This window comes from Haliotis rubra, unplaced genomic scaffold (assembly GCF_003918875.1).
Source record: "Haliotis rubra isolate DU_JTF1 unplaced genomic scaffold, ASM391887v1 Scf306, whole genome shotgun sequence".
Lineage (NCBI taxonomy): Eukaryota > Metazoa > Mollusca > Gastropoda > Lepetellida > Haliotidae > Haliotis > Haliotis rubra.
In genome coordinates this window covers 807,033-819,454 of record NW_025766976.1, presented here as the reverse complement: position 1 = coordinate 819,454, position 12,422 = coordinate 807,033, and the positions used below count along the sequence as shown (strand labels likewise).

Sequence of the window (12,422 nt, the reverse complement as noted above, 5' to 3'; positions counted from 1 at the left end):
CGATGTCAACGTTTTTGTAACTCCCATATAGCTGTACAACTGCTTGAGGTTTAGCTTTGTGATGCAAGACTCCGTTTCTAAATTTACTCTTGGTTGACACGTGTCATCGTATCCCAATAGCCTATATCCATGCTCATGCTCTTCATCACTGGATTGTCTGCTTCAGACCCCACACCTGGAAAGTTACTGAGTGTGGCGTTAAACAACAAACAATTTAAAACATACGATAAGATATGAACATTGTGCGTCCATGTAGAACGAAATTACATGTTTGGCATTAAGTACGCAGCAACTACTATACTAAATGTGCTAGAATAATACCTTGACCCTTACTTCCACCTAACCTTCCATTGTACTACTCGAGGACAACTAATATAATATACGCGCTAGAGTATGACCTTGACCCTTACTTCCACCTAGTCTCCCACTGTACTACTCGTGGACACGAGACGATGCTCCTATGGCAGGAAATGTGCGGTACAGTGACCTCAACCGCGTCTTGGTTATCCCTAACGCCGCCGTGGAGGACAGCGGCAACTACACCTGCCACGTAAAGAGAGGATCTTCTGCCTCCGATTCCAAGAGCTTATACGTCAACATAGAAGGTATGTCTCTAGAAGGGTAAAAATACACGAGGTGGTGATGCTGGGTGGCAAGTTAAAACGTTAAAGGTCACATGCAACCACAATTAAAACACAATTATCACTTATTCATGACATATAATATACATTGCTGATTATGAAAAAACAAATAAACAAAATTATAAGCGTACAATCACAAATCAAAAGTGCTATAATTTGTACTTGGGGTTACTTCCCTCGAATCGAAGCACCCGGGATACCGAACCCAGTCAGAGCGGGTGGGCGTGCACTTAAGTGTAACGAAGGCTTTCATTGGCTGGTTCATTTGCCGATACGCTCTTTGTGTGTGTATAGAAATGCTGGGTTTTGTAAATACATGCTCATTTTTTGTGTATAACATTTTGCAATCAACATACACCATAACATGTCGAAGGGTACAAGTATCACACCTGCCTGTCTGCAATAATGTGACAGAGACAGAACTCGGGTGCACGAGCCATAAATCAATGCGTTTTGTTTATGGAATATAGCCTGAAACTTGTTAAGTTCAAATTGCATGTGGTCAGTGATCGAAGTTGTGCATTGCACATTGTCATTAGCAGACAGGCAGGCAGCCACATAGGTGTCAATAAAACAGACACTGAGTTTTGTCTGTGACAGAGGCATATGTACATGTATATCACAGTTCGAATTTGTAACAATGTTAAAAAATGAACTGAGACAGTGACTCGGTAAGAAGAACGTGTGGTGAAATAGTCAAATGAAACTATATAAACAGTTAAATCGGTAATCTCCTCTCATAACACATAAGAAGATTGCGACTGTGAAATATCGGAGAAACATAAGAAAAATAGCTCACATCAAAGCCTACTCCGAGTACTCACCGCCAGCGAAGGTTTTCCGTCTTGAAGTGTCGAATGCCTCACTGGCTGACACATAGCTGAGTAGATCTAGATCCTTAACAAGGTTCTTTTTTTATGTAACGAGTAGATTGTTCACTATTTGTTGTTTGTGTACACAACCTAGATTAGACTACTCCTGCTCACGACCTTATAATCCGGACATCACGCTTCTAAGCTGCGCGAACCAATTCACTGCGCATGCACCATGAGCGCAGTGAAGCGCAGCGTATCACAGCTGTTGGAACCACTTTTCACCCCAGCTGGGGCGAATTTAGTGAATCAGTTGAACTCCGATTTCGCGGGGTTTTTTCTTCGCGTTATTGTTCAACTTCATTTATTATCATTTGTTACTGTAAGTCCATACCGAAATGTATCAGAATCTGCAAAGTTGTGTTTTACGTTGCATGTGACCTTTAACAAATCTACAGATGACAATTCAAAATCAGTCAAACACATCTGGCGTTTACAAAATGATATTTTGTAGGTTCGTGTAATAAATTTACAAAATGTAAATGGACCAATGCAGATTGTTATTCAACAGCGAAATAATCTTTTCAGCTGCAATATAATGCATGGTAGGGACCACTGCATGATTGCCACGGGCAATGAGCCTAAATTGCAAATTACTGGTGAAAATTACAGGGCAGGATAACCGAAAATTGGCTGTACATAGTTACGGTGAAGGGTGTAAAATAGATTGAGGGGATGAATGATAGTGTTTGTTATGGAGAGGCATGTACAATGTGTAAGACACACGCCCCACACCCCACACCCGCACACACACCTTGAATTAAATTTAATTTAACCTGGTTATCTACCTTAGGTTCTTTTTCAACGTCTAAGAAGTTGTACTTTGAATGAAATACTTATGTCGAAGTCATTACTTTATGAAATATATTTTAGATATTTTTTTCAGTGATGACAATTCAATATAATAGTATGGTATGTGTGATTTGTGTTACAGGCAGATTATGTTTTCGACTCTGGTTCCAAACATGCCCCTAGCCGAAGACAATAAAATATTAGCTGTTTTAGGAAATATAGTAATATATATGAAAATAAGATAATATTACACTATACGTACACTTTCACATTATCCATCGACAGCAAAGCCATACTTCATCTTCCCATTGAAAGACCAACACGTGGATATTGGCAGTCAACTCACATGGAGGTGTGAGGTTGTAGGTCGGCCCCGTGCTCGGTATTCGTGGTATAAGAACGGTCAACGTCTACAGGTAAGATATCATCAGCCCACAAACCACTAACTGTCACTTGACTCGTAACATTCCAGAAATCTAACATTTTGTTGTTTTAACATGCGACAACTTAGATCATAGAACGCTCCTTAGCAACTTCGCAACTGAGTACGATGTCTGTGGTGGCACAAAGTCTGTGACTTGTAAGTGGCAATCAAGAGACTTTTCAAAATATTTCAATTCAAAACATTGATTACACAACAGTATCGTTTCCTGATGACTGGGTTCCCTCCTATTGCGCAACTTAGTACAATAACCAGTCGAGAATATTTAGACAGACTCATTCAACTGGATATAAAAATATTAATCAGTATTATTTGATACATCTAATCACTTGTACATTGCAACACTATGCTCCTTCTAATCCTTGCAAACACGTCCTGTAGCGTGCTCTGTCATACGGCGTGCTCTGACAAACGGAAATCATGGAAATCTCAAAACGAGGCTCGGCCGCTTGAAAAGTTGGCGGTCTGGTACGGACTTGATATTATATCAATCACATTGTACGGTACAAGCGCAAAGAACACATAACAGGTGTAACCAGTGAGCCAGATGAATTGTGAATCATTTTACGACCTCATCAAACAGGGGCAGTCTGTGACGTCTTAGTTAAGGTCATGCTGCCTAAACCTCGCCATAAAATATAGAAATACGATTTTATTAAAGTTTAAAATTAAAACTTATTTGTAAATACCATTTTCTTATGAAACAAGAAATTGAAATGTAGTGTAACCATAGTTGTTTGTAGTGTCTCTTTTCACTCATACACGAGAAAATTCGGATCGGCTGAAAAGTAGGTCATTGTTTGAATTGGTTAATGAGACTCATGTTTCGGTTTGCTCTTTTGGAAAACAATACCAAAACAATAGGCATGTACGTCAGTTTATCAACCCATATTGGTTTCCAGAGGAGATATTGCTTGTAGAAGATCAAGCGATATCTCATAGGACATAAGTTTTGAGCTAATTGTTGATTGGTCAAAATTTTCGGACTACTTTCATCTCCATTAGCTGTAAAGAAAGATGTCCACCGCGATAAGTTATTTTTGTTCATGATTTGTTCTGACGACATAAAAGTTTACTTAAAATGCCACCAAGAAATGGTGAAACGTATGCATTGCAGAATTTAAAGCAATAAAAGATAGCACTACTTTTGTATGTGCTTGTTTTTTATGACATAATGGTCTCACTCGTACCCTTCAATCACTCTTGTTCACTTGGATGTATTAATGCGCAAGTCTTCAAAATGAGCTTGTTACTGGTGACGTTTCAAATTAAGTATGATACTGGATGATAAATAGAATCTCACCCTCGTGTCTTTTGATATCAAATATATCACCACGAGTTGATAAAAGTGAGAGCTCCTCGGCAAGCCTTGGAGTTTGCTGTTTTATCAACTCATGGTGATATATTTGATATAAAAAGGCACTCTGGTGAGATTCTCTATTTATTGTGTACACGTTCTTTTGTACGTAAGTATATTTTGCCGAGACCAGGTAAATGTAACACAACATATACGGTTAGTCTACACTGCACAGCTGTTGCTCATTCCGTACATCAGTAGGGGTGGCAGGGTAGCTTCGTGGTTAGAACGTTCGCTCGTTGCCGAAGACCCAGGATCGATTTCCCCCATGGGTACAATGTGTGAAACCCATTTCTGGTGTCCCCCGCCGTGTTATAGCTTGAATATAACTAAAAGCGTCGTAAAACCATACTCACTCACTATATACCTCAGTGACACCGGAGATTGAAACATCATAACTCCCTTTATGTTCGCCTTTAAACTCTGACACGTTTTGTCTTTAGTCTGTACCAGGGGACGTGGAAGTCTCTGAGAACGTGCTGGTGATCAAGTCTGCTCAACCCTCCAAACATAATGGAATGTACCAGTGTGCGGCGGACAACCTGCATGGTTCTACTTACAGTAGCGCTGAATTGCGAGTGCTGGGTACGTCCATTCCATTTCAGGGAGACCATACAGCAGTGTTCATGTTACTGTGAAACTTTGACGGATCAATCGTCACGTACAAATTCTACACGATTACGATAATATTGTTACAGCATTCTAGAAAATACCGGAAGCTTCCCTCTCTCTCTCTTCAGTTGAAATACGGTCTTACACACTGTTGGAAAAACAAACCTCAATTGCTGACACATGGTTTTTCATATACGCAGTAGAGCATTTCTGATACATTATGACGCTACCAGACAACCGAGATCTATTTAAGACGGATTCTATTATGTCGGATATTTCGTTTTTAGAGTTTGCGCCGTCGTTTGCCAAGCGCCCAGTCGATCCATCCCAGCTCGCCACCATAGGAGGAAATGCAACGATCATCTGCCAACCGGAAGCTGCGCCCAAGCCGGAAATAACATGGAAGAAAGATGGCCGAAGTTTAGGGTTATCTACCGGAGTGACGGGGCATTTCCAGTTGTTGGCGAATGGTAACTTGTTGATTAATGACGTCACAAGCCAAGATGCCGGAAGATACGAATGCACAGCTACCAACGGCGCCGGAACTGCTTCTAGTGGCGGTAAACTAGAAGTCGTAGGTGTGTGTTTAGATGGTTTAAATAGGCTATAGACACACGTAATAGGACCTCTCGCTAGGGTCTACTTCCGGTACTAATATGGTTCCCGGCTCCCTTTGCGCTCGCCAACTTGCGATATGCGAGACGTGGCTCAACTTACTTCCGGTACCAAATTTTCGGTGACAAAGGTATATTCAAGAACCAGTTCTCGTTCCAAATTGCGCGACCGCCAAATATGACTTTACTAGACCGGACCAAGTGTACAACCAGCTTGGCTGTCACAGCTGTTGACAGTCATGACAGTTGTCTAATTTGGTGATAGTTAGATCGGACATGTGTCTCTCCTGCAATAATTATCGGTTCATTACTGTCAACTGACAACCATACATGAAACCATTCAAAAATGGAATGAAACGTTGTTTGTCACCGGAAGTACAAAACAACGAAAGGTCTCGCGAAGGGCCGTGACCTACTTACGGCCCTATAGCACACAAGCTGAAGACTTGAATGAATGGGGCAGATGGTTTTATGTATTTTCCCAACACTTCAGTGACTGGGATCAGTAGTGTGAGACCCGCGAAGGTCAGGGTTAGAATACTGGCCTTCAGTAACCCATGCGTGTCGTAAGAGGCGACTAACGGGATCGGGTGGTCAGGCTCGCTGACTTGGCTGATACATGTCATCGTATCCCAATTGCGCAGATCGATGCTCCTGTTGTTGATCACTGGATTGTCTGTTCCAGACTCGATTATTTACAGACCACCATATGGCTGGAATATTGCTGAGTGCGACGTAAAATTAAACTCACTCACTCACTCAGTAGTGGGATGTTACAAAGGGAACTTATGATTTGGGTTTGAAGAGGAACCACACTCTCCGCCATTATGATTCCGATTGTATCTTTGTACATATATGGTCATGTCGAGTTATTGAAAATAAATTAGAAATCAAGGTTATATTCCGTGACATAAATGTATACACTTAAATAAAGTCTATTTAGAAAGTCGCCAAAACGACTACAACACAAAAAGCATTAGCCATCATTTGGCAAAACTGTTACATGTAGTGTAAAATAAACTTACATTCAGTATTGCAAGCATATCTAATGTTACACACTTCCTTTGGTAACCATTTTTCAGGCCGGACGACCTTGACAAGCAAGCCAAGCGACACTCGGGTCGTTCAGAATAACACAGCTTTTCTTTTCTGCGAAGCGTCCTTTGACCGTCGCTCACACGACCTCGTATACATCTGGTACTTCAACGACGTCATGATCGACACCGACAAAGATCCCCATTTTGCTAAGGTGTCGTTTTTTTAAATTCTGTTTCTTTTCGAGAGCAAGTGGTATCCTTTCGTAAAACTTTCACAGCTTTAGTGGCCTTAATGCGAAATGGAATCTGTCTGAAAACTGGCTATTGTGTTGTATTGAGGTTATATATTTAATGATCATCAGTCTATCCTTCGGATAACTACTTGAATACATGTCTTGTACAAAGTTACTGAGTAACTGAACATAACTAATGTGTCATCATGTGTCATCACTAAACACTTCCATTGAATTTTAGGAATATGGCAGCGGTCATACCTGACGGTACCTCCATTATCCAGCGTATTTCTTCATTCTATGTTATCATGATAGATACTCCAGGCCCTTTCACCAACATAGCTACGGCTTGGAAGTGATATCATCCTTTCTCAAATCTCGCACATATACTCTCTCGCACATGACAGCAATTTGATTGGACGATAAGTTCTTCGTTCCATACGAATCAGATCACGACGAGGCTGTGATGGTGAATTTCTCATTAGAATAGAGATATCGATACACTCGATGCAAAGACCGTCAGACAAAACGTTCCCTTCATAATTTGAAGAGGGGTCACTCTTTTGCCAGTGGTGAGGGTACGTTACCTGGGCCTACATGCCCAAAAGCGATCTTAGCGCTAAGTCAATACTAAATCTTAAATAGAGTATCTTTGCACTGGAATCGTGAGCCCTGCATCAACTCCATTATTTTGACTTCGCCGGTATGAAATCCATTTGCATTTCAGAATGAATCGATTGGTTCAAAATGTTGTACGTGGTTCTTCGTGATGATTTGTTTTGTAACTGATTGTTTTGTCTGGTTTGATTGACTTGTCAGGGCATGCGTGAGATGGTACCTGGACTCTATATCAAGAACGCTGAGTACAAACATGCCGGGGAGTACACGTGTACAGCGCAAACTGTACAGGACAAGGCAGCTATGTCCGCGGACATTACTGTTCTAGGTGAGTACAACACGAATCACATCATCAACTATAACCAGTATATTCCTTCTTAAAATATAATGGAAACGGGTAGGTCAATGATCAAAGTAGAACTTACAGTTAGGAATTGTGTCCCTCAGGTACCAGGATCCGATTTCCTCACGTTCGCTTCGATTATCATCTTTGGTATGTCTGAACTATATTTTCGAATGGGTTTCACCGAAATATTAAACATAGTGTGGTTACAAGCATCAGGTCCCCGAGCCAGGTTACTTAACTTGTGGGTTCGAATACAAGACACACACCTATTATGGCCCTTAATCTGTCAACAATCATGAACTTGAGATTCTCGGGTGGTGGGTGCCACCGGTAGGGCAGGACATGCTTACGCTTTTCGAGAACACCTGGTGTCATCACTGTTTTTCAGCGATCCATTCATATAATTTTCACGACAATCTTTCCCTTCATAGCAGTTATTGTTTTTGAGGATAGTTTGGATTCATAACTCTTTTGAATTGACGTTCTTTATTTGTATATGTGAAGTTTGTTTACTCAAACTTTATGAGCCTTAGTGGCCACTCTAAATCGACAGGAAAAGGAATTGTTATATATTTTCCAAATCTGCCAACCCTTCAGGGCCGCCGGGAGAACCAGCGGGGGTATTTGCAGAAGTAACCGGTAGGTCAGCATCCCTCACCTGGACGATCGGTGCAACCCACGGAATGCCTTTGACGTCATTTACTGTCCAGTTTCGTACAGATTACCGGCCGGAATGGAGGGTCATTCTAGATGGTACGTGAACACAATACTACCCTCCGAAGTCCGATATATCGAATGTTTGTTTATGCCAAACCATCCTGAAGTGACGATGAACTGTATAAAGACCTTCTGCTCGCCCAAACCCAGTAAGATCGCCCATCACGTCACAATAATATGCGATAATATACGGTGCTTGTTGTTTCCTTGCCTGTTCGGTAGCAAAGGTGAGTGAGTTTAGTTTTACACCGCACTCAGCAATGTTCCAGCTACACAGCATGCACATCAATCTACGCAATTGGGATACGGTGACGTGTCAGCCCAGACGGCGAGCCTGACCACCCGATCCCGTTAGTCGCCTCTTACGACAAGGATAGGTTACTGAAGATCTAACACGGTTCTTCACGGGTTCGGTAGTAAAAGCATAAAACAAGGACTGGTATGCTTGGAGTCAGTGTCGTGTGGTATCTAGATAGGCACCAGGAAACTCGCTCTAATCAGGGCTAGTACATGCGCACACGCGCGTATGCGTGCTTCCTCGTCGCTCCAGTGCAGTTCAACTCGCCCTCATTTCACGTTATGTTTCAGGTATTCCCAACGTGGAAGCAGTAGACACCAAATTTCCAGACAGGCGCTATGCACAACTATCAAACCTCAGTCCCGGGTCGTCATACAACTTCCGGGTCGTGGCCAGCAATATTTATGGAAGTGGGACTCCTAGTGTGCATTCACGTAAGTTGGGGGAGATCGGAATATTTAAACAAGCGTCATAGCGAGTGAGACATAAATGTTGACGCCTCAGTTACCAATATTGAAGAGATCGGATAGTTCATCACTAAACTCCTCACTAAACTCGTTCCTTACAGCGACGTACAAGATTCCAAACGCAGCTCCATCATAGCCCCAAAAGACGTCGGAGGCGGAGGAGGCACGGTTGGGGCACTAAAGGTCACGTGGGAGGTGAGTCTGAGGAGAGTCTTGTCATCTGAACTCTCAACTTATAGGTGACTGACACACTTCGGGAATGCGGTGCTAGAGACAAACACTAATTTACTTCGGTAATGGCGGGTGCGTGATGACTGAAGGGGAGATAACACCCATTCGCTGTATCACTGGCATACCGCTATAACTAGTTTTAAACAATTGACAGCAAACGTTAACATAAACTATGACAATATAGTAAGAATGTCCTCGACCTAGGATGCAGTCGTAAATAATTCAGGGAAGATATCTCACACATGATGTTAATGCACGAGCATACGTTAGAACCTTGATGGGCATGCACACACCTAAAAGGCTTAAAACAATGTTGTACAGATAATTGTCGTACTACAAAGGGCATTACTTCCTTAACTTGTCGTCAAAATGGTATTTGAATTAAGTCTTCTTTGACTGCCAGTCAGCCCTATAATCAGCTTTTTGAGAAGGTGTGTGCGTGCATGCGTGCGTGCGCACAATCCATTTTTTCCCTCTTATTGGTCATTTAATAAACTTTCATGACAAAAGGGGGGAAGGGAGGTGCGAACCCCTAAACACACACACACACACACACACACACACACACACACGTGTCTTGCGGGTATATTGGTAGAAATGGTACGTGTGTTTACAAGAATCAGTTGTCAATGAGAGGCGGCCGAGTCAGCAATGCCACGGCCATATCACTGTGGCTCTTAAACGATATAGTCAATAGCCAACAACTCAGTGTCGACAAGCTGATCCATGCAATAAGCCAAGTCACAGAGCCAAACACTAATCGGTTTTACGGCCAGTGCGTGCTGTGGGCGTATTTCAGGCCCTCTCTTCCAGAGGTTGCTCTGACTAGACAGTCTGTAGGGAGAAGCAGCGATGCTGATACATGGCACGCTGACTGCACATCCATGTACCTCGCTCGTAAATTGAATTTTACGGACGTTTTACTTCCCCCAGCAAGACGCCGTTTAGATCACTGGGACCCAGGCACACTGTCATTGTAAGCCGAAATGTGTGGATCGTGAAGGGGATTACTCTGAAACATCTTCATCAGAGTGGTCCATCACAGTTAGGCTCTGTACACTAATCACTATGATTCGTTTGAGTGGCATTCTAGGAGTTGGTGGTATAGAGATGACAAAAAATGGATGATCAACTTCTTTATTTTCACAAAAGCGACGTTTCGGTATAGCTTCTTCTACCGTTTTCAAGCATAATGCAATACCGAGACGTCGCTATTGTGGAAATAAAGAAGTTGATCATCCATAAAGTGTTGTCATCTCAATAATCACTGTGTAGATGTTAAGCAGTCTTCAGAGTTTACTCACAAAATATATGGTTCTCTAGACAAACTGGAATTTTTTAACCAAATGTTTTGTGTAACTACTGATCCACGTATCCCTTTATAGAAGGATATATGACCGAGTCGCCTCAGGCAGAGTTGCAGAGTTGCGTCCCTTGTTTAGGCCAGAATGCAACTATGGTGGATTCGAACTAGGTTCTCATCGATTATGTTATGTTGGTTTGTCAGTGTCTCAAGCTCGTGGTTTCACACAATGGTGCGTCAAAGCATGTCTGCATTTATGTTCCTTTATGTAAGACATGGGAACTACTTCTCAGGATTTATGTTCGCTTTTACATTACAATTGTCTTCACTCTACTCCTTTGATCTCCGCCCCAGCCCCTGCATTCGGAAGATCACAATGGAGAAAACCTTGGTTACAGGATTTACTACCGGAAACAGACGAACACCGCAGGACTTTGGCAGAAGGTATTGATGTATTTCAGTCTGATGATACTTGTCACAGGAGAGAATACGTGGTACCAGCAACAGGAATAATGACAATAATAATAAGAATAACGAAAACAATGAATGAATGGACAATACAAAAAGTAGTGGTATTATCACGTAACTTTGTAACGTAATGAAGACGTCATATTGTATTTTTTTCCATAAGTCAGCAGACAAAATGGTATCGTCATAAAAACGAGCAATATCGGAAGTTTTTGGATCTACCCACTCTCTGTCGTAATACTCAACAGCTATGTCGATGCAAAATATTCTTAAGTAAACATGTTAACCCTCCAGCCCAAACGACTTAAATTTTGAAAAGAAAGAAGAAAAGTGTTGACCAGAAATAACTAAAATGCCTAAGACAATTCTCATTAATTATCACTATTTTTATCAATAACTTATATGAAATGCTGTAAGAAAAACTATTACAAATGTATCCTAAAATACTCACAGCTGAAAGAAGCTGAGGGAGTCAAACATATTTGAAATTCGACTTTTTCACCTACTGACCGTCCTGAATAATTGGTCAAAGCATCAGATTGAGACTCTCCATCCCCGTCCGGTCTTGCATTGCATATTCCACCTTGTTATCTCCTGTATGTGCGTGCTTCAGGGCACGGTAGAAGGTCAGGTGGGCGAGTGGGTGACGACAGTCGGTTCAGAAAACTACTACTTGGAGTATGAGGTAATGGTGGCCGCCTTCAACAGTCTCGGCCAGGGCCCCAACTCCACCATCAGCATCGTCTTGTCGGCAGAGGACAGTAAGCTTCTTCCCGTACCCATGAATATCCAGCATATCCTCATCAATATTTAGGTATAACAGCGTGAGGTATCTCCGTTGGCGCTTTACAAGCATCATTTGTCCGGAGAAGGGACCCGTGAAGATCCGGGTTAGAACTGGTCTTCAGCAACCTATGCTTGTCGTAAGTGGCGAATAACGGGATCGGGTGGTCAGGCTCGCTGACTTGATTGACACATGTCATCGTATCCTAATTGCGTAGATCGATGCTCATGATGTTGATCACTGTATTGTCTGGTCCAGACTCGATTATTTACAGACGCCGCCATATTGCTGGAATATTGCTGAGTGTGGCATTAAACACCCACCAACCAAACAACCGGAGAAGGGCGTGTTACCGAATGTCCGAATGTCGAGCTCGTTTTGAGGTGGCATTTTGATCGATTGTTGACTTGAATGTGATCTTTGGTGCCAGATATAAGCGAGACGAAGCTCGTTGATTTACTTCCGAAACAAAGTTATAGCCAGGGAATATGCCAAAACAAAATGGAGGCATCATAAGAGTCGAGGATATCAGCCTTGTCAAGGTTCTTTAAGGTATCCGTCAAGTGACTTTATCATTAAAAGTCATAATT

At 42.1% G+C, this 12,422-nt stretch overlaps 1 protein-coding gene across 1 annotated transcript in view; it reads left to right on the top strand.

The window, feature by feature from the left end:
• LOC124282886 (contactin-like) overlaps positions 1–12,422 on the top strand; it is a 76,014-nt gene that overhangs the window by 49,778 nt on the left and 13,814 nt on the right. The window contains 11 exon segments of the mRNA XM_046718919.1: positions 421–605; positions 2,591–2,721; positions 4,548–4,689; positions 5,004–5,294; positions 6,413–6,579; positions 7,420–7,546; positions 8,162–8,317; positions 8,870–9,017; positions 9,148–9,241; positions 10,935–11,024; positions 11,662–11,809. Coding sequence (XP_046574875.1) covers positions 421–605; positions 2,591–2,721; positions 4,548–4,689; positions 5,004–5,294; positions 6,413–6,579; positions 7,420–7,546; positions 8,162–8,317; positions 8,870–9,017; positions 9,148–9,241; positions 10,935–11,024; positions 11,662–11,809 — 1,679 coding nt within the window.